The 23475-nt window shown below is 50.9% G+C and overlaps 1 protein-coding gene across 4 annotated transcripts in view; it reads right to left on the bottom strand.

The window, feature by feature from the left end:
- LOC146834881 (cytochrome P450 2J2-like) overlaps positions 1-23475 on the bottom strand; it is a 377005-nt gene that overhangs the window by 105802 nt on the left and 247728 nt on the right. For all 4 annotated transcript variants that reach the window (XM_085602481.1, XM_085602480.1, XM_085602478.1 and 1 more), the window contains one exon: positions 11662-11803. In XM_085602481.1, the coding sequence (XP_085458607.1) occupies positions 11662-11803 (142 nt within the window). The remainder of the gene's footprint in view (positions 1-11661; positions 11804-23475) is intronic.

Raw genomic sequence — 23475 nt, 5'->3', positions numbered from 1 at the left:
GTCATCAGCGATGTCTGACCAACGGATGTTGCTGAGGTCCCTGGACCCGTCACTGACGGCAGTAGTGAGTCACCTGCAGCGCTGCGTCCCCCCTCTACCCCTGCCCCATCCACAAGTCCCACACCCATGCCTGTCCCAAGCACACCAAGACATCCACACGCACGCACCCCACCAGACAGAAGCAGCACACCACCACGTAAAGGCAAGCGCACACCTCCTGACACGCACACTCAGGGGGAAGCAGGCACACCCACTGGGTCTGGGGCACACAGGCAGGCACGCAGCCACAGTCCTCGTCCACATGACTCACTCCCCAGTCCCTCCGATGTCACTCCCCTTGGCTCCCCTGCCCCAGATTCGGAGAAGGAGGCCTACTTTGCTGGGCTGGGCCTCAGCCCCACTAGTTCACCTGGACGCAAACGGTCAAGGCACTCCACGGGTAGGAGAGTTAAGTCCCCCAGCCCGTCCACCACCTCCCCCAGTAGCGCTGCAACCCATCCCTCTGACCCCCCCTCCTTGGGGCCTGTTGTTTCTCCGGGTGCAGGGGAGACGCTTGAAGAACTGGCAGAAGTGTGCAGCGCCGAGCTCGCCTCCACCTTTGGCGCTGCCCCACCCCCTGTGGTGGAGTCGTCCGTCCCTGCACCCACCACACCTACCCTTCCCCCTCCTGTCCCTGTGGTGCCTGGTCCTTCCCCACATGATGCCCCACCCCCAGTCGACGACACAGTCTTGTGATGTGCAGGCAAGCTAGGGGAGACGCATGGCCATGTGTCCCCCCCCCCCCCCCCCCAAGGACTGATGATATGGACTGGCCATTGGCCTTTGTGAATAGTCTCGTTTACACATTATTATTTTCATGCTGAATAAAGCATTTTCTTTTTCGTTTGAAAAGTCTTGCTTTCAGGTATTGATGTTGATGCTGATGCTACAGGAGTTGGGGTTGTGGGCATGTGTTATGTTTCAGGGAAATGTTGTAGTCTGCTGCTCATGGGGTGGAACCTGGTATCTGCGTGCCATCACAAGGTCTCTGCAAAGATTCTTTGTCTTGTATGCTCTTTGTGTTTGGAGACATTGTCCCAAGGAGTGTTCCTTCCTCTGTGGCACCTGACATCTCCCCTGCAGAGAGTTGCACAATTGTTGTGTTGCCCTGTGTCTACATTTCCTTTGTTGGTGATGGATCCCTTCAACTCTGGCCATGCCTGCTCAGCAATGTCTCCGGCTGCATCGTCTGTGCCATCCTTGGAACTCACTGTACTTGTGTTTAGAGTATTTTGCCATGCCTTCATGGAGAAATTGTCCCTTTTCCGCACAATGCAGGTGTGTAATCCCAGCCTAGTACACATATGGTACTTGTTCTGCTGGGTATTTGTACACCTGACTCACAATTGTGGCCATTGTATCTGTGGGAACTCCACCCTATTCCTTGCACGACAGACAACATATTGGTGGCTGGCCCAGCACCTGAACATTCCTATCAGTCCTGGGATGTGCGTGACAGTGTGTGTTCTCTTTGGCTCTCTTAGTTTATTAGGCAGTGACATGACTATACAGTCTTGTGGCATGATCTCAGTGTGTGTATTTTGCTGCATCTGCCAGGGGTGGGTATGCATGTGTTATTTGTCCTCACACCCACATGTGGTGTGTCATGCAGTGGGGGAAAGACATCCATCCTCCTGAGAGTGGGACACTGCTGTCAGTGATGTGTTGTTATGGCACTATCATCATTGTCCAAAGTTAGGGATACGTACATTCACCCATGGAGTTGTGGTCATCTGATAATGATGTACACCCCCCCCATGTCTCTGTCCACTGCTGGGAGTCCTCTGCACCCACCCCCATGTCTCTGTCCACTGCTGGGAGTGATGGGCACCCACCCCTCACATGTCCCTGTCCACTGGTGGAATTCCTCTGCACCCACCCCCATGTCTCTTTCCACTGCTGGGAGTCCTCTGCACCCACCCCCATGTCTCTGTCCACTGCTGGGAGTCCTCTGCACCCACCCCCATGTCTCTGTCCACTGCTGGGAGTGATGGGCACCCACCCCTCACATGTCCCTGTCCACTGGTGGAATTCCTCTGCACCCACCCCCATGTCTCTTTCCACTGCTGGGAGTCCTCTGCACCCACCCCCATGTCTCTGTCCACTGCTGGGAGTCCTCTGCACCCACCCCCATGTCTCTGTCCACTGCTGGGAGTGATGGGCACCCACCCCTCACATGTCTCTGTCCACTGCTGGGAGTCCTCTGCACCCACCCCAATGTCTCTGTCCACTGCTGGGAGTCCTCTGCACCCACCCCCATGTCTCTGTCCACTGCTGGGAGTCCTCTGCACCAACCCCCATGTCTCTGTCCACTGCTGGGAGTGATGGGCACCCACCTCTCACATGTCTCTGTCCACTGCTGGGAGTCCTCTGCGCCCACCCCCATGTCTCTGTCCACTGCTGGGAGTGATGGGCACCCACCCCTCACATGTCTCTGTCCACCTCTGGGAGCCCTCTGCACCCACCCCAATGTCTCTGTCCACTGCTGGGAGTCCTCTGCACCCACCCCCATGTCTCTGTCCACTGCTGGGAGTCCTCTGCACCAACCCCCATGTCTCTGTCCACTGCTGGGAGTGATGGGCACCCACCTCTCACATGTCTCTGTCCACTGCTGGGAGTCCTCTGCACCCACCCCCATGTCTCTATCCACTGCTGGGAGTGATGGGCACCCACCCCTCACATGTCCTTGTCCACTGCTGGGAGTCCTCTGCATCCACCCCATGTCTCTGTCCACTGCTGGGAGTCCTCTGCCCCAACCCCCATGTCTCTGTCCACTGCTGAGAGTCCTCTGCACCCACCCCCATGTCTCTGTCCACTGCTGGGAGTCCTCTGCACCCACCCCCATGTCTCTGTCCACTGCTGGGAGTGATGGGCACCCACCCCTCACATGTCCCTGTCCACTGGTGGTATTCCTCTGCACCCACCCCCATGTCTCTGTCCACTGCTCGGAGTCCTCTGCACCCTCCCCCATATGTCTGTCCACTGCTGGGAGTGATGGGCACCCACCCCTCACATGTCCCTGTCCACTGGTGGTATTCCTCTGCACCCACCCCCATGTCTCTGTCCACTGCTGGGAGTCCTCTGCACCCACCCCCATATGTCTGTCCACTGCTGGGAGTGATATGCAGCCACCCCTCACATGTCCCTGTCCACTGCTGGTATTCCTCTGCACCCACCCACTTGCGCCCTTGCTGTGGTACACTTGTGTCCTGGGCATACACCACCCCCAATTTACAGCTGATGTGCTGCACCAAGCCGTACACCTACATCCGTGGCATGTGTACGCCTTGTATCCATCATGTAATGGGGCTGTAGGGGTACGCGTGGTACGGCCCGTACCCATGCTCTGGGGGCGTGGGTACGGGCCGTACCACCATAGTGGCGGTGCCGTAGGGGTACGCGTGGTACGGCCCGTACCCATGCTCTGGGGGCGTGGGTACGGGCCGTACCACCATAGTGGCGGTGACGTAGGGGTATGCGTGGTACGGCCCGTACCCACGCTCTGGGGGCGTGGGTACGGGCCGTACCACCATAGTGGCGGTGACGTAGGGGTACGCGTGGGTACGGGCTGTATACGGCCCGTACCCATGCTCTGGGGGGCGTGGGTACGGGCCGTACCACCATTGTAGTTGTGATGTAGGGGTACACGTGTACGGACCGTACCCATGCTCTGGGGGCGTGGGTACGGGCCGTACCACCATAGTGGCGGTGCCGTAGGGGTACGCATGGTACGGCCCGTACCCATGCTCTGGGGGCGTGGGTACGGGCCGTACCACCATAGTGGCGGTGACGTAGGGGAACGCGTGGTACGGCCCATACCCACGCTCTGGGGGGCGTGGGTATGGGCCGTACCACCATTGTGGCGGTGACGTAGGGGTACGCGTGGTACGGCCCGTACCCACGCTCTGGGGGGTGTGGGTACGGTCCGTACCACCATTGTAGTGGTGATGTAGGGGTACGCGTGTACGGACCGTACCCACGCTCTGGGGGTGTGGGTACGGGCCGTACCACTATAGTGGCGGTGACATAGGGGTACGCGTGGTACGGCCTGTACCCACGCTCTGGGGAGCGTCGGTACAGGCCGTACCACCATTGTGGCGGTGATGATGTAGGGGTATGCGTGGTACGGCCCGTACCCACGCTCTGGGGAGCGTGGGTACGGGCCGTACCACCATTGTGGCGGTGACGTAGGGGTACGCATGGTACGGCCCGTACCCACGCTCTGGGGAGCGTGGGTACGGGCCGTACCACCATTGTGGCGGTGACGTAGGGTACGGGCCGTACCACCATTGTGGCGGTGACGTAGGAGTACGCATGGTACGGCCCGTACCCACGCTCTGGGGAGCGTGGGTACAGGCCGTACCACCATTGTGGCGGTGACGTAGGGGTACGCGGGTACAGGCCGTACCACCATTGTGGCGGTGACGTAGGGGTACGCGTGGTACGGCCCGTACCCACGCTCTGGGGGGCGTGGGTACGGTCCGTACCACCATTGTAGTGGTGATGTAGGGGTATGCGTGTACCCACGCTCTGGGGGCATGGGTACGGGCCATACATGCGTACCCCTACATCACCACTGCAATGGTGGTACGGGCCGTACACGCGTACCCCTACATCACCACTGCAATGGTGGTACGGACCGTACCCACGCTCTGAGGGGCGTGGGTACGTCCCGTACCACCATTGTGGTGGTGACGGGTACGCGTCCACGTCCACTTCCATTGTGGCGGGACGTGGGATTGGTGGACACGCCCCCCGAAGTGACCAGACCATGGAGGTAATTAATGTGCAGGATGTATTAGTATTTTGTGGGGTGTGGGTTATGTTTCCTGCCCCTTGCACCCCCCCTTTGCCCCTGGGAGTTGTTCTGACCTTCTGCGGCGTCTGCGTCGGTTTCTGAACACGAGGTCGTAGGCTATGAGGGCCGGGATGACGCGTAGGTTGGGGTCCATCGCTGTCCGTCGCGTACCGGTGCTCCTTGTTTGCGTCGTCCTCAATTTCCCGGCAGTTTGTGGCTCCCGTAAAAAATGCTACGTGCGGAGTGACGTCGGCACGAATCGTACTTGCTGGTCCGTAAAACGCTGCCTGACTCCGTCCGGACGTCGCGTATGCGCCGTCCAGATTCAGATTTGTATGTATTTTTTTGCCAGTCGGTGTTTTTTACAACTCGTATGGAAATGGTATTTCTGTACGAATCGTACTTGCGAGTTTGTAAGGTGTTTTTCCCGGGTACGAGTCGGACGGAGAAAACGCTCTTTACGACCATTTGTACCCGGGTTTTACAGGATCGGAATCAGCACCTATATAAGTAAGATACAACACAAAATAATAATCCAACCCCATTTATTAAAATATATTATAGTTTTATGAACAAATAGACAGCAAAATGACAAGAATCCAATGTAGGGAACAGGAGATATGAATTATTAAAGAATAAACACTTTCTAGTCCTTCCCAGCAGGCCGATTTTGATGAAACGTCATTGGATTGCTTCTCCGCAAAGCTTCGGTCAAATCTTGGAAGTATGGAGCTCCAGAGCTTTCTGCCGGACGAACCTGAAATCCAGGCTGGGTCAGCTTGACTCGCGACATCGAGTCAGTCACCTTCTGTAGCTTTTTGACAAATAGTTCTCAAACTTCAGCAAACCTCTGGATCTTCTTACAGAAGGTATCCTTGAGGGTTCAAAATGTCCAAAACACAAATCATAGGGTCTGGAATCGCCTAGATGGTCCTTGGGATGTCTGGATTACAATTCCCACAATGCACCTGGCAACGTCCTTAAAAGTCCACTGGACGCACTACAGGATGTGGGCTCTTGGTGGAGATGATGCAGGTGGGCTCTGTTAACCTGTATCTTGCAGGACGTCCACTCCTTAATCCTTCTTGAAGCAAGGCAAAGTCCTTAGGGCTGTAGTACCAGATTGTGCAATAGATGCAGTCCTTCCGAGTGCAGTGCTTTTGGTGCAGATCCATATTCCAGCAGGGCAATCCTTCTTCACCTTGTACTTTCAGGCAGCAGATCTGAGAAGCTATGCAGCTCTCCCATATTTATTCACAGTTTCTTGGCGTCAAGTAGAAGGGCACCCCTGACCAATGGGACACAGGGTGCCACCCAGGTGTATGACTACTTCCTCCAAAGCGTGGCATATCCTTGTCCCAGAAAGCACCATTCCCTCAAAATCCAACATGGAGGTTATATCTGGCTCAGTCAACCCACTGGTGTGGCTAAGTTTTCCTAACACTCACCTTCCAATTCCCTGACGAATCTAGTTACGGAGGCTCCTGTGTGGCTGGGACTGCAGGATGTGGGGAGTCAATCAATCAAAACATTTGTAAAGCGCACTACATTCCCGCGAGGGTCTCAAGGCGCTGGGGGGGGGGGCTGCTACTGATCGAAAAGCCAGGTCTTGAGTGTTCTCCTGAAGGTCAGCAGGTCTTGGGTCTGTCGTTGGCTCAGTGGTAGGGTGTTCCATGTTTTGGCGGCGAGGTGGGAGAAGGATCTCCCGCCGGTGGTAGTTCTTCGGATGCGTGGAATGGTGGCAAGTGCAAGGTCGGCGGATCGTAGCTGGCGGTTGAGGATGTAGAAGGAGAGTCGACTGTTGAGGTAGGCAGGGCTTGTGGAGTGCCTTGTGTGCATGGATGAGGAGCTTGAAGGATATCCTCTTGTTGACGGGGAGCCAGTGCAGGTTTCTCAGGTGGGGGGGTGATGTGGCTGTGGCGTGGTATGTCGAGGATCAGTCGTGCCGAGGCGTTTAGGATGCGTTGTAGTCGTTTGATGAGCTTGGTCGGGGCTCCCGCGTAGAGGGCGTTTCCATAGTCGAGTCTGCTGCTGACGAGGGCCTGGGTGACTGTCTTTCTTGTGTCTGTTAGGATCCATTTGTAGATTTTGCGGAGCATGCGGAGGGTGTTGAAGCAGGAGGAGGAGACGGCGTTGACTTGCTTGGTCATTGAGAGCGTTAAGTCTAGGATGATTCCCAGGTTACGTGCGTGGTCTGTGGGTGTCGGGGCTGTCCCCAGTGCCGTCGGCCACCAGGAGTCGTCCAAGGCTGAGGGGTTGGAGCCGGGATGAGGGCCTCTGTCTTCTCCAGTTTTGGTGGTGATGGGGTCCTTGGTGAGGAAGAGGATCAGCTGAGTGTCGTCGGCATAGGAGATTATGTTGAGGTCGTGCTGTCGGGCGACGTGTGCAAGCTGGGCCATGTAGATGTTGAACAATGTCGGGCTGAGGGAGGAGCCCTGGGGTACGCCGCAGATGATCTCGGAGGCTTCAGATTGGAATGGGGGGAGGCAGATGCTCTGGGTTCTGCCTGAGAGGAAGGATGTGGTCCATTCCAGAGCCTTGTCTCGGATCCCTGCGGTGTGGAGTCGTGCGCATAGTGTGCGGTGGCAGACGGTGTCGAAGGCGGCGGAGAGGTCTAGGAGGATGAGAGCTGCGGTCTCACCGTTGTCCAGTAGGGTCCTGATGTCGTCGGTGGCGGCGATGAGGGCAGTCTCGGGGCTGTGGTTGCTGCGGAACCCTGACTGAGAAGGGTCCAGGATTCTGTTTTCTTCGAGGTATTGGGTTAGGTGTCTGTTGATGATTTTCTCGATGACCTTGGCCGGGAACGAGAGCAGAGAGATGGGCCGGAAGTTCTTGAGTTCTCTTAGGTCTGCCTTGGGTTTCTTGAGAAGAGCGTTGATCTCGGCGTGTTTCCAGTTCTCTGGGAAGGTCGCGGTCTCGAGGGAGAGGTTGATGACGTTGCGCAGGCTGGTGTGCGATGGAGCTGCTTGCTATATTGAAGACGTGGTACGGGAATGGGTCTGACGGAGAGCCGGAGTGGATTGTGCTCATGATCTTGATGGTGTTATCGATGCTCACGCTGGCCCAGGCTAGCAGGGGGTCGTAGTCGATGATGTGAGGAGTCTGTTGTGTTGCTGTATGTTGGGGCTGTCTGGGTGTTGAAACTGTCGTGGATGTCTGCTATCTTGCGGTGGAAGAAAGTGGCGAGGTAGTCACACAGGGCTTGCGACGGCGGGATGCCGTTGGTGTTGGAGCTGGGGCTAGAGAGTTCCTTCACGACGTTGAAGAGCTCCTTGCTGTCGTGTGCGTTGTTGTTGAGGCGGTCTTTGAAGGAGGTCCTCTTGGCAGCCTTGATGAGGTGGTGGTGGTTGCGGATGGCGTCCTTGTGTGCTGCGAACCTGTCCGGGGTCTGCTCGCTGTGCTGTTTCTTCTCTAGCTTCCGGCAGACTTGCTTGGAGGCTAGGAGTTCTGGGGTGAACCAGCAGACCCTCTTGCTGGTGTCTCTGTGGGGGGGGGTTCTTCAGCGGGGCGAGTGTGTTGGCGCAGTCCTCGATCCAGCATCTGAGGCTGAGGGCAGCATCGTCGGCGTTGGAGGGTTCGGTGGGTGGACTGATAGCGAGGTTTGCGTGAAGTTGTTTGTCGGTGATTTTGCTCCAGCAGCGGCGGGGGATCTGTTGGGTGTGGTGGTGTGTGGTGGGTTTCTGGAAGGTGAAGTGGATGCAGTGGTGGTCGTTCCAGGGAAGTTCGGTGGTATGGTTGAAGGAGACATGCGGGCTTGAGGAGAAGATGGGGTCAAACGTGTGGCCGGCGGAGTGGGTGGGCGTGGTGACGAGTTGCCTCAGTCCAAGGTTGGCGAGGTTATCGATCAGGGTTGTCGAGTTGCTGTCGTTGTTGTTCTCAAGGTGAAAGTTCAGGTCTCCGAGGAGGATGTTGTCGGTGGAGGTAAGGGCGTGCGTGCTGATGAAGTCGGCGTTAGAGTCGCTGAACTGTGGGCGGGGTCCGGGGGGTCGGTAGACGAGGGTGCCTCTGAGCGTAGAGTTGGGGGTCTGTGTGGATCTGGAAATGCATGTGTTCGGCGGTGCTGAGAGTGTCGTCGGTGCTAGTCGAGACCCTGATGCTGTTCTTGTGGACGATGGCGATTCCTCCTCCGACTCCATTGGTGCGGTCTCTAAGGGTGATCTTGTAGCCGTTTGGGATGGCTATGGCGATGTTGGGTGCAGAGGAGTCGATCATCCAGGTCTCTGTCAGGAAGGCGATGCCTGGGGATGTTGTGCCGAGCAGGTCCCAGAGCTCGACGGCGTGTTTGCGTGCGGAACGGGTGTTCAGAAGTACACATTGGAGGTGGTTGGGGTCTTGTTTGGACGGTGGTTCGTCGGTTCTGAGGCTGGTGTAGCTGCAGTTCTGGCAGGTGAAGGGGCCTTGTGTGCGTTTCAGGGCAGTCTTGAAGCATGTGTGGGGTTTAGAGCATGCAGGGTGCTGGCATCGTAGTGGCGGCGTTCCTTGTGGCGGGTGTGGAGACCAGGGGTTCTGGAGCTGGGCGCGGTCCAGGCACGGACAGGTGCAGACGGGCTTGCCTTAGGCGCAAACCGGCGGCATATATGGGGAGGTGGGAGGGAAGAGCAGCTGGGAGGTGGGAGGTGGGGGCAGCGAATGGGCAGTATGGGGTGCGGGGGCGCAGGGGAGGCAGCGGCGGGAGCGGAGCGACGACGAACGGTGCAGAAGGCAAAAAGGCACAAGTAAGGGGGCAGCGAAAGATACAGAAGGCAAGGAAGTTAAGGAAATACGGGCAGCGAGGGGAACAGAGACAAAACGGGCACAGAGACGCGGGGCAGCGAGGGGTACTGAGGCAAAAAACGGGCACAGAGACGCGGGGCAGCGAAGGGAACAGAGGCAATAAACGGGCACAGAGATGTGGGGCAGCGAGGGGAACAGAGGCAATAAGCGGGCACAGAGCAAGTACAGGCGGCGGGGGGAGGGCAGAGAAAGAGCAGTTACGGGCGCAACAAGAACAAGCAGCACAGGCAATACCGTGAACCAACCTAACTCAGCTGTGCGGCAGGGGAGCGACCTACCAGGTAGGGTCAAGGGTCGCTCTCCTCACCGCGCAGCGGCCGCCATATATGGGGAGGTGGGAGGGAGGAGCAGCTGGGAGGTGGGAGGTGGTGGCAGCGAATGGGCAGTCAGGGGGGCGGGCCGCAGGGGAGGCAGCGGCGGGAGCGGAGCACCGACGCAGGGTACAGAAGGCAAAAAGGCACAAGTAAGGGGGCAGCAAAAGATACAGAAGGCAAGGAAGTTAAGGAAATACGGGGCAGCGAGGGGAACAGAGGCAAAACGGGCACAGAGACGCGGGGCAGAGAGGGGACCAGAGGCAATAAACGGGCACAGAGTCGCGGGGCAGCAAGAGGAACAGAGGCAATAGCCAGGCACAGAGCAAGTACAGGCGGCGGGTGGAGGGCAGAGAAAGAGCAGTTACGGGCACAACAAGAAGAAGCAGTACAGGCAATACCGTGACCCAACCTAACTCAGCAGCAGCAGCGGCAGACGCACAGGCGGCGCTGTGCTGGTCCCAAACTGTCATTCTCCCTTTGAAGACTAGTTTGGCTCTCCCACCCCCTTCCTGCCTTTTGCCTTCTGAAGCTAAAGTTCTCCACCCACAGGATATCTATTGTCTACTCTGTCAAGATGCTGCATATTTCATCAAGCGGCTCTGGCTCAGACTGGGAAATGCTGCCCAATTTGGGGAGGGCAGCTGGAAAGTTGAATTTTGGCTAACCGAAAAGAAATTTTAATAACTTAGTTTCTGTAATAGTTATTAAAAATCTAACAGTGCCAAGTTGTTGGAGTTATCTTTACTATTAATTAGATACCCTGAAGTATATATTTGGGTGGCTCCTGTCAATATTTATACTTAAATAAAATATCTCAATGTTAGCTTATGGAGCCATTCCCTACAAGAGGTGAAACAATATTGGCAGTTTTCCCTCACCAGGGCATATAAAACATCTTTTATAACGTCCCTGCTTATAGTTACAAGGCACCCTACCCCTGGTGCACCTAGGGCAGACCTTAGTGTGACGTATATGTAGAAATAAGGTAGTTTGAGACTTTGGAAATACCATTAATTCCAAAGTCGAATTTGCATATACATTTAAGGTAAAAGCAGCCTCAAAGACAGTGCTGCCTTTATCATTACAGCAGGCGCCACAGTAGTGCACACTTAAGTGCATTAACTCTACTGGGCCTCTAAACCTGCATGCCCTATTAAATACTATAAGTTGCAGCTAGGCTGGGCCTTGTAAGCAGAGCCCAATGCGCAGTCAGAATCAGTTACCACTAGTACCAAGCAAAAACATGGGGTCGATCAGGGCAAAAAGGATGACTTTCTCACAGTATTAGAGTAGGGACACTGTTTTGATAAGAGCAACTTTACCACTACCATGGACATTTACTGTCATTTGAAACTGTCTTTTGCTCTATGTTTCAGTGGTGCAGGAGATAAAGGTGGCCTCCACACATCACTCTGGAGCACAATATCCGTGACTGAAGAATGTACAGCACCTGCTTGCAATTTGTTCTATGCTTGTTCAGGCCAGTTTGCAGCATACAGCCTGAAAAACAATGCATGTTCTGGGGCACATTGTGTAACAGCACCATGTTCTGGGTAAAAGCATTGCTGAGCAAATATTCAGCTATGGAGTTTAGCGGAAGCGGTAAGAGGAAGTATTACAAACTGCCCCTGTTGAATCGATGGGAAAAACTGGGGGCACAGGTAGTTTAATTAATGCACTAGTTGTTTATGAGGAACATTTTGTGAATCACATACCAGCTATAAACAGTTGTCTTACCTTGAATGTCCGCGTACTTTGCCATGTAGAGAATAGCCCAGCGCAGAGTGGCTGAAGTTGACTCAGTTCCTGCTATGAACAGATCAAGGACAGATTGAACCAAATTTTCTTCATCAAAACATGAGGTCGGATCATCTTTAAACTGAAAAAAAAAATGCATTTAACGGTTGAAAACAACAAAGTATTAAAATATGAAACTCCTTGAATTGCTGATAATGAATGACATACAACACATACAAGAGATTACTATTTATGACCTATTTTCATATTTTCTAAACAGCAGTGTTACCAAGGTAAATAGGGTGTTATGGCACGTGACAAAAGAGAGGTGCTCCAGGGCTCTGAGGCAGATCAGTCCACGCCTAAGTGGTGAGGAAAAAGAAAGTGCAATCTGTAGTGTGTGCCCTGCCAATGTGAAGAATATGAAATCGATTGGGAGTGAAGGAACTGAGGTTTTGAAAGGGGTGGTGCCTAACAAGACAACAGAAAATGCCAGGTGCCTTATTACAGTAGGAGCAGTAGTTGATGCAGAACACTTTATAAGTAAGGTGTTTGGCATGATAAACCTAATGAAGCAAGACAAAGTGAGAATAAATATGGTATTCTCCTGCTAAGGGTCAAGAAAAAGTCTTGTGGAAGTGTGTTTTGGACAAGCTGTAGTCTCTGAATCAGACAGAGAGGCATCAAATGGAGTAGAGCATTACAGAGTCAAGGCTACACAGAAAAATAGATTGGTCTATAGTTTACCTTCAAGGGATTGAAACATAGATATATGTTTGTGAACATAATCTTTCAAACTAAAAAGCAATGCTCTTTTAGATATGCTGAAATGGGACATACTGCGAAATACACCAATATAGAATTGAAGGTACTTTTTGCTTTTGTTTAGACACGCTTTGTTAAGTATCTTACTTTTATATAATCATGCATATAACCTCTCTAGCAGGTGCTTCTTAATCACTTCAGTACTTCTTATGCACAGCGACACGTCTATCACAACACTGCATGTTGTAGCACTTGGGAGTGGTTCTTGCTATTATTTATGGATATCTGAAACTGATCTCACAATACTCCACTGGAATATTGGCCTATATGATTGGATTCATGCGTTTAGGTGAGGCGATTACTGATGATAATACCGAAAGAACAATACAAGTTCATATAATATATGTATGTTTTCCTAGCCCAGATGAATTCAATGGACAACACCTACTGTAGTGAAACACGTAATGGATGAATGGAATAGTATTACCTGAAGGCACAAATAAACAGTGTCTACATCGACACTGTGTTTTTATGAATTCAACATCAACCAACCTGTATATTATGAATGGGAGGGAATGCTTAGAGAAAATCTCATTGTCAGATTAAATGCATCCCCATGTCTCCCTGTAACGTGAACAAAACAGTGGGCACTGCGCGTTTTCACAAGTGGTAAAAAAGTCCACCAGAGTGGGTCACAGCGGGGAAAGACAGACACTACCACATCTGGATACAATAGCTACTCGCAGTCAGCAAGTTGAGGCCGACTCAGGTCACCAGTCCTTGTAGTTAGGGTGCCAGCCAGCTGGTTGGCGACTAGCAGGATTCATTGAGCCTGAGACCAAGTCCACTGTCTCAGAGAATCCCGACACAGATGACAAGAGCCAACACCACCCTGTTTATTGACACATTTCCCATTTGTGTTGCGTGTAAGAATCTGGAGACTGGACAGACAATGGAAAATGGAGGGCACAAAACCTTACAGTTCAGGCGCGTTGATATGAAAACCCTGCTCCTCTGGAGAACAAAGTCCTCTGTTCTCCTGGACCTTTAGATGAGCACCCCACCCAAACTGAAGGCATCGTCATCAACGGCTACTGCTGGTGATGGAAATAAGGGTTGAAATTCTTTCCCACTGATCACAGTTGAACATCCTTCACTATTTCCACAGTGAGCTTCATTTAGTCTGTCAGATCATCCCCATTTTAGAACCCTTCCAGGTGAAGGCACTACTTGAGGGGTCACATGTACAAGCGTGTGTGAGGGACCAGGAGGCTACAAGAAGTCAGCAGACCTAGCAGGCAAAAGTCTGTAAGGGTTTGAATCCGACCTCTTTGCATACTCATTAGAATTGTATACCAAATGTCACGAAACCTCCGTGAAGGTTATAAGGCTCTGAGAGATGCTGTGTCTCTTATCGCCCCTGTGAAAAGAAGATGCTGTGAGATGAAGCTTTGGTAGGTTGATGGAGAATCCATAATAAAATAGCAGGGTCACAGTGGCATTCAGATGGTCTGACACCAGCTAAGGAAAACAGTCACTCATTGAGGTACGAGGAAAGCTAGAATTCCAGTCCTCTGAGGATGTGCCAGAACCACCACCATGACATTGGGACAGTTCAGGGAGTCGATGTCAGTCCAAACGTGGGGACTGCAAATTGGTAGTGGGTGGATCCTGCCACAAAACACAGATCAATCCTGTGCAACTGGAGGATCAGAACATGAATGTATGCATCATTCACGTCAAGGGACATCATCAATCCTCTATATCAGAGCCAAAAGAACATGTGCATGGGACAACATCTTGAATTTCTCCTTATGGAGAAATGTATTCAAACCCCTGTGGTGTAGAATGGGACACCATTTGCCGTCCTTTTTGGGCTTGAGAAATTAACAGGAGTAACTCCTGTGCCGGCACTAGCTCCACTGCGATTTTTGCAACCGAGCGATGACTTCTTGCTGGAAAATGCGAGCTTATTCATCTGAGGAAGAAAAGCCAGGGGAAATGGAAAGGAGAAACTTTTGGAAGGCAAGGGCATAACTCATATTTATGATTTATAGGACCCAGGGTTCCATTCCAATGGACTCCAGATCTCTACATGGTGTGGCACCCTTCCACCCACAGCGCATTTCCAAAGGGAAACTAAAGCATGGTTCCTGGGTAGTGGGGAAGAGGTGGAAAGGGAATAAGAGGACTGCTAAATATGTCGGCTTCTGGATCCACCTCGGTCCCTATGCTTGGACTGGTTGGGTTGCTGGGCTGGCTGGGAGGGTTGGTGCTGGTGAAAAGGCATATCCCTTGCTTAGGCGCGATGGTTCCAACATTGCCTGTGAAACTGAAGGGCAAAGGAAGCCAACCGTGGGGAACAAGCAGTGACTTGTCTTTGTTTGAAACATTCAAGGGCAGAGTCTGATTTTTTGCCAAAGTAGCAGGACTCACCAAAGAGCATGGCAATTATGTTCACCTAGATATCATCTGAGAAAACTGTTGAGCGGACAGAGACATGGCATCTCTCATGGCCACTGAATAGTTCATGGTCCTTGCTACTGATCCACAATATCAGGATATCTTTTGCTCCATCTTTTCCATCATAAACTACTTCAGCGATGCAGTCCATAAGGTGATCCAGGGGTATAGGCACAACCATCTGTACAATTTCACAGAGGGCATGGGTAAACCTCCCCAACACGCAAGTTGTATTCTTGCATCTTTTTGGATCTGAGAGGCAGATTCTTTGAGGAGAAAACATTCTTCTCCAGGAACCCTTTTGTACTAGATTCCTAGTCAGGCGGTGCATAGGAAAAAGACCCTGGCTTCTGTTTTGTACAGAAGGATGCCTGTACTCTTTGGTAATGGGTCAGCTGACAGGAAGCTTGGATCCTTGGGGCTCGCCGATGACAACGGGTAATCTGTCTGCAAGCTACTGGCATGAAAGATGGTTTCGCTCATGCAACTTTTAATAGGCTCCATCAAAATATTGTTAAATGGGAACAAAGGCTCAGAGAATGAAGCAACTATTGAAGGATCTTTGGCAGGAGTTTAGCCTTAATTTTCCGTAAGGGTAGAGGCGTTCTAGGACCTCTGAGGCTTTTTTAATGACTGCAGTCATAATGATGCCACTTCCTTAAAGAGTGATCCCAAAGGGCACTCAAATTCTATCCTTGATAAGGCATATATGCTGCTTGCAATCTGGAGGGCCAGGTAGTTCTCCTTCATCTGCGTTGGTGGAGTGCAGCAAATTGGCTGCCTCCCTGCAGTTATCATCATGGTCTATGATCTGCGGCATTTGCATATGGTCCAATTGCATGCCAAAAATAACATCCATGCACTGGAAATATTCATCCCTAAGTAAGTGGCTGGATTGGGACTCTTCCTCTACCAGTCTCTATGCCTGCCTCCTGAATCCTTGGATATTGCTTTTGTATTTGTGATAGGCTCTAAAGCCAATGCTAGGGAGAGAATAAGTATCAGCCCCAAGAAGGGGTAACAAGCAGAGTCTTGGGTGCGGGTAAGGAGCTGGAAAGGGCAGGTGGAGTGCCCTGGGAAGGACATCTAGGATGGACTACCAGCAGTATTCCAGTTGGAGGCCCTAAGGCACACCAGATATGAACTGGGAACTATGAAAGGGCACCAACATGGCTTCAGTAAACACCATGACTTGTGCCGGATGGGTGCTGGAACCTTCAGGTTTACCAGAGGGAGGATATGTGCTAGGGCTGAAGCTTACTCTGATGCCAGGGTGACCTGGACCAGTTGCGATTCAAAGAAGACATGGTTGCTCGAGATGGGGAGCCACATAGAGAACTACCCCTGGATTGAGAATGACTTCTGGGTGTGGAATAGTTTTGTCTGCTGCTCCTTGTGCTTCCTCTTCTCCTTTGATGCCTTTGAGAGTGGTGAGGAGCATGAACGACACCAAGCCCAGTGCTATAAAGAGCTTCACCTCCCACTCCTTTATGGCTTTTGACTGCATGAGGCCACATGGGTCGCACAACTTCAAATAGTGTTTATGAAACAAAAGCCACAGACAGACCTTGTGAGGGACTGAAATGGTCATTTGTCCATGACAGGAATAACAGTGCTTAAGCCTGCCTAGAACTGCAAAAGCAAACTTTTCCTCAGAAAATAAAGCAGTGAGAGTTATTCCGAATCTGCATCGAAGAATCCAGAAAAAATGGAAGTGATGTTTGGGTGCTGGGGTGGTGCTATACACCTCTGAGATTGTCATCTCTGTGGTAGTACCGAATGTTGAGATGGAGCCCAACCCCACCTACTGATGCAGGAGGGCTTATGCAATCTTTCCATATCCACTATAGCACCTGGGGAAATTTAAAAGTAGAAAAATCTGCAGATAGAAGCAGCCATCAGAATACTTTTTTTTTTGCACCTGTGATAAGGCACAACAAGCTGGTGGTCATCCACTGCACAATAGACATAAGATAATCTTTGGAAATTATGAGTGCCATAACCAAATTACTGTATGTTTGATTGGGAATCATCAGCATATGCATAGGAAATCAGCCTGAGGGAGTGGATCAACTTGGCTGGAGTGTTACCTGGGTCGGATCAAGGGCCAAACCCTGGGGCACCTCGCAAGTAACATGTTACTGAAATGAAAGACCACCTGGGAGTGGTCTGTGAGGAACAACCTGATCATTTCAGGGCAAAGTCTTGCACCTGTATCTTTCAAAGCCACTTAAGGAGGATGGAGTGAGAGGCCAAAATAAATGAGACCGAGGTCTAAGAGGACTAAAGTCGCCAAGACAAAGTTTTACGGGCAGAGAGTTTTAAGGGCAGAGATTATAACACCTTGGCCCCATGTGCCACCTGGATTCTTTTGGGCTGCATTGAGAAGTGATTCTCAATAAAGGCAGATAATTGCACTTTCCATAATTTTGGAGGGAGAAGGTTAAAAAAATGTTGGGCGTAAACTGACCAGTACAGAGGTCTGAATTCATTTTTTAGGTCGAGTCCTGGGCAGCGCATGCTGTGCTCTGCGAGGCATGCTGTTTTTCAGTATGGACTTGAAGCGACGCCCACTCTCCAACTATATTTTTCATTGGCTTGTGTCATTGTCCTTTGTAAATGCTGGCTTCTGATTCGTTAATAGGCTTGTTGGTCCCTCCTAAGTACCGCCTTGTCTTAATTTGAAACATCCCATGAGGACTGGCCCTTTTACTTCTGTTGTTACAATGTATGTCTTATTTAGTCGGTAAGCACTGTTTTCTTTAATGAGTTTCTCCTACTGCAGGCACGACATGCTTTGCTGCAACATTCAGCGCGCCATGCGTGCTTTCACTTTCCAAGGAGCCCGGGACTATGGCGGCCGCTTCTTTGAAATTAAATAGGTCTCGCATTTACAAGAGTTTGAACTATTGGCATTGTAAATGACAATGCCTTTTATTTATGTGCTAATTATCAAAACAGATAAATAAAAGGCATTGTCATTTCCAATGCCAATAGCTTACACTCTCTCAAATGTGAGACCTACTGCATTGCAAATGCTTGTTTTCAATAGCGGCATGGCAACAAACATGAATCGAATTTTACCCTCAGCTGACAGATTAAAAAACTGAGTATGCTGGGGATTCAAAGGAATTTTAAAAGCTTTGCCTACCCATGTGGGGCTGAAACATTTTGATTCATGTTAATTAGAAAAGAGCAAACGTTTAACATTAGGTAGTATTATCTCAGCATATAGGTGCACCTTCTTTCTCCACCCTAGAACAATCATTGTTCTCTTCTCATAACCTGGTCAAAATTAAAACTAGGGCTTAAATGTTCTCCTTCCCAATGACCCTGAGCCCGTTCACTCAGAAATGGACACTTCAGGCCTGTTCATTCAGGAATGGACACTCCTGGTTAAGGGCTAAACATTAGGGATCTCATCTCCATGGAGTTTTAACATGGCGGAGAGCATAGGTTAGTAGTGCAGTGAAGGTCTCTGTTAATGTGTGCAGCTCTGACTGCCCATCTTTTGATGTGTTTTCGTGTGAGGATTGTGTATAAGGATGTAGCGGTGTCTCCCAGTGTTTCTTCAAGAAGATCATGGCTTGTCATTCTAGTCACTCCCGTGCTCTCTCCAAGTCTAATCAATAAATTCAAAAAGAATATTTAGGCAGGAATAATTAGAGAAGCACTAAAACATGCAATTTTATGTATGCCTACTTTCAGAGACTATTTCTCATTATAAACGTTACTTGCCTGGGAATATTTTCATGTCTATGATCATTACAGATAGTAAGTTAAACTAACCTGTAGTAAACCAGCCATCACAACAAGGTATTGTTGTTTGACAGCTGAATGAAGGATGGAAATAACTTAATTTGCATTACACATAAGATGAGATGAATATGAGGCATGATTTAGAGTCCGATTGACAGGTTACTCCATCACAAATGTGATGGATATCCTGTCTCCCGTATTACAAGTATAGTGTATCCAAATGCACTTGTAATATGGAAGACGTGATATCCGCTAAACTCTAAATCAGGCACACACGGCTGTGTACTTCATAAGGGCAACTAAATTAATTATTCTGTCACCCTGACAGAGTCTGCAAAATTCTGAGAAGTCCATTGACCAAACAGACATCTCTAGCATTGGCAAGAACCGCCATTACAGCGATTCCTGTCATGGCATTTTAAGTTTGACAGACAGCTGCGTCAACATAACAGAGTAACACGGCAAGCTTACAAAGATTTTTCCCCTAAACAAAAACACCAAGTTGGATTTTGTTTTGGTAAATAAAAAAATCAATGCCCCCTTCGCCATGGGATTTACTTTGCGGTGACGGACAGTGAAAACTTGCCATGTGTTTGCCCTAAATCAGGTGGGCAGACACATGGGTGAACCTCCAAAGGCCCTTACTCTGTCGGGTCGTCAAAGGTTTATGTTGGTGGCGGAGATTGGAGTAGTCTCCACCATCAACATAATGAAAGTCTGCCTATCTCTAAATGAGGCGGGCAGACCTCCAGTTTGGTAAAGAAGGTAATTCTAAATTGGCCCCAAGGTTCCATCAAGAAATTGGACTCTCTGTAGCCCCAGTGCACTAATTCAACATGTTTATCTTTCAGGCAGAATGTCTTGTATGTGATCCAAAGATGAAGTTGCAACTAATCATGAATGGTTTTAGGAAGATTTCAATGGCGTGTTCTCACTCTGAGATTTCATTCGTACAATAATTCTGACCAGTGTCCTTTCTTGGATTCCGGCTCCGAAGATATAATGAAAAACATTTTGATCACAAAATAGACAGATAGGTTTGTAAGAACCAAACTGCAATAAACAGTTCATGGGCCCTGTGATAACAGCTGCCAATCAGTCTCTCCCACCCTTGTCCTTCTTAATCAATAGAAGATAAAGGTCTGTGGGGGCTTTAGAGTTTATATTACACAAGCTTTCTGTAGGAAAGTAGGATATGCGGCTTGTGGTTACCCCGACTTTGCTTGACGTGGTGCTGTTTTTGACTAGTCTGACTGGGATCCAGGTAATCAGGACCCCAGGCTATTTGCTTTCTCCCTAAACTGTTGTGTTCAGTACCTAGGTACATCTCAGATTGGATACTAGGGTACCTTTTTAGTCCCTAGTATAGGGAACCCATTAACCCAGGGCATAGGTACCCCAGAGACCTCCCATGGGATGAAACATGTATTGTGCCACCCATGGGAGACCATGCAAAATGGAACTACTGGCCTGGCATTGCAGCCTGTGTAAGTTGGTGCTTGCACCACTTACTAAAGATAACGGTTTACTATATCTAAGGGTCACAGCACTTAAAACCTATAAGTCACCCCTATAGCAGGTCATGACAATCCTGAAGGCAGGTTGCTTGGTTCTAAGTGAGAGGGTGCCCATGCATGAGCAGGACACCCCTGCAGCCTACAGAGTCCATTCTCCTTGGTTGTCAGTGAAGCAGCGATATAATATATAGAGGTGCACCGCGTGATTACGCGATTACCATCCCAAAACTGGCTGCAACGAATCCTATCATGTTTAGCATCAAACATGTCGGAATCATACCTCCCACACCATAAACGGTGTGGGACATATACTTCCAAGCATTGGAAGAGCCCTCTGTTAGGCTCTCAGTGGTCCCGGTACCAGCCTTCTTGACCCAGACAGCACAAAATGGTTGCTGCCGACCAGATACACACTTCTGCCCTCCTGCTGCTGAGCCAAGCAAGAGCAGAGGAAGATGGAACAATAAGCATCCTGTCACAGAGAGGTGTGATTACCTCCCAGACAGGATTTAGTGTATTAGGGCTGGGTGGGTGCACTTGCCAGTACCAGAAAGTCTGCATGAGGGCACATTTGGTATCCCTGTGCATAGTCCAGTTCAAACCAGTCGTGGGAGCCGTTGGCTCCTGCTCTGGTGTGAAACTGGACAAAGGACATGGGAGTAGACTCCCCCCTGTCCAGACCCTCCCATGGGAGGGTCCCCTGAATTATCCCAACCCTTTCCCTAGGGTACTTAAGGGCATACCTGAGGGTGGGTCCCTAGATTCACCATGAGACTAGATTCAATTCCAATACCACTTCAACTTTGACCGTCTGGACACTCTGGACTTTGTAAGGGCCTAACTTCGTCTCCCTGCTTGTCTGCTGCATTGTCCGTGCTTCGTACAGAAACCCTCCAAGGCCTGTGGAGCATCAAAGACACTTGATGAAATCTCCCTTGAAGTGAAGGAGTCACTTCCCTGCATTCACAGGCACCTCATCACTGCTGACCGGTCTGTTGATCCCGACCTCCTGCGGACTCCTAAGGGCTCAATCACACAGGTGGTGGTTTGCTACATCCCTTGAGGCCTGAGTTGTCCTCTCACTGAGTTTGAGGCCAGTATCCCTCGTGGGGGCTGCAATAACTGAACCCCTGTGCACCGCGTACTTTTGCAAGTGCAAAGGCTTGTTAGCATCTTTGTAACAAGTGCATCGGGCTCCAAGTAGCCCCAACCTCTGGCAACTTCTTCCTCCAAGATCTTCAGCCACGTTGCATCATGTGCTCTGTGGCCTCCTGCTATGGTAAGCTGCCCGAAGTCCTCCTGTGACTCCAGTGCCTTCGGCCTGTGGGTCTAGCGGCACTTTCCTGAAATCCTCCATTGGGCTCGACTGCAGTTTCCGACACCATTTCATACCTATCCACCCGCCTTCCCTGGTGAAGGTAACGTGGATACTAGGGTATTCACAGGTGGGGAGGCTCTCCAACCTTCTGTCTTGCAAGGGGTGTCTTCAGGGTCCACTGGGAAGGCTCCTTAATCTTTAAAAATCCAACTGTGACTTGCACATAAGAGTTGTACGGAGCACGTGGCCGTGCTTACCTTGGGTCCCAGGTGATTCTACGTCCTTTCGACAGTATCCTGACTCAAGTCGTGGTTCTTATACCAATTCTAAGAATATGGTTTGGTCCCCCCCTGGGGCCCACTGTGCATTTAGTGCTATTTACTTTGTTACTTTGCTGAAGTATTGTGTGCATTGTGTTCATCTCCATGTTGGAGATACTGGAACATACCAGAGAGTATTATATAATAAATACATATTTTTATAAATACTTAGGTGCCGATTATGATCCTGGAAAAACCGGGTACGAACCGTCGGTCGGAGCGTTTTCTCCGTCCGACTCGTACCCGGTTGTAAAACTTTACAAACATGGAAGTACGATTCGCACGGAAACACCATTTCCGTACGAATCGTAAAAAACACCGACCGACTAAAATATACATACGAATGTGATCCGGGAATGCTGCGACGTGACGTCGGGACGCTTTCAGGCAGCGTTTCACGACCCAAGAAGTACGATTCGAACCAACAGCAGTCCGGATGGCAATATTTTCACGGCACCCAAAAAGTGCCGGAAAAGCGAAGTACGGCGCGAATCGACCAGAGTAGGGGGCCCGGTACGCACCGTACCCCCCCCCCAGCCCCCGTATGTATGCGCCGACCGCCCCCCCGCCCCCGTATGTATGTGTCGTGCCCCCCCCAGCCCCCGTATGTACGCGCCGACCCCCCCAGCCCCCGTATGTACGCGCCGACCCCCCCAGCCCCCGTATGTACGTGCCGACCCCCCCCAGCCCCCGTATGTACATGCCGACCCCCCCCCAGCCCCCGTATGTACGTGTCGTACCCCCGTGTATGTACACCCGTGTAGGTTTGAGTCGTACCCCCACCCGTGTATGTACACCCGTGTACGTGTCGTACCCCCCCGTGTATGTACACCCGTGTACGTGTCGTACCCCCCGTGTATGTACACCCGTGTATGTTCGAGTCGTACCCCCACCCATGTATGTACACCCGTGTATGTGTCGTACCCCCCGTGTATGTACACCCGTGTACGTGTCGTACCCCCCGTGTATGTACACCCGTGTATGTTCGAGTCGGGTGTACATACACGGGGGGTACAACACGTACACGGGTGTACATACATGGGGGTACGACTCAAACGTACATGGGTGTACATACACGGGGGGTACGACATGTACACGGGTGTACATACACTGGGGGGTACGACACGTACATACGGGGGCTGGGGGGGTACGACACGTACATACGGGGGCTGGGGGGGTACGACACGTACATACGGGGGCAGGGGGAGGGGGTCGGCGCGTATGTCTCCATGGTTGCTATGGGAGTTCGGTGCGGACGGTGTTTTTTCCATACGGTTGTGACTTCGGACGCACGAGATGGATCGTACTTGCGCGGTCGGACTTCACTTTTCACGTTTGTACGGTAAATCGTCCGGGGAAGTGTCGGACACATTTTCCGACCCGAGGACGTGTGGGGAATGATTCCCAATGCGATTCGTATGGTCTTTTTCCCATGCGAATCGTAGTTGGCAGTTTGTACGGCACTTGTACGATTCGTACGGTAAAAAGACCAGATACGAGTCGTACGGGGAATATTTTTACAGGATCGTAATCGGCACCTTTGTGTGGTTCTTTTGTATTTAATCTATACTATAAGATTGCATACTGGTAAAACAAGCTGCTTTACACTCCTTCAAGACTAAGCCTGAAGGCTGCTCTTCACGGCTACCGCTTAGAGAGCGAGAGCTTTCTA

This window comes from Triturus cristatus, chromosome 4_2, assembly GCF_964204655.1.
Source record: "Triturus cristatus chromosome 4_2, aTriCri1.1, whole genome shotgun sequence".
In the NCBI taxonomy this organism is placed as follows: Eukaryota; Metazoa; Chordata; class Amphibia; order Caudata; family Salamandridae; genus Triturus; species Triturus cristatus.
This window is presented reverse-complemented; position numbering and strand designations above follow the sequence as displayed.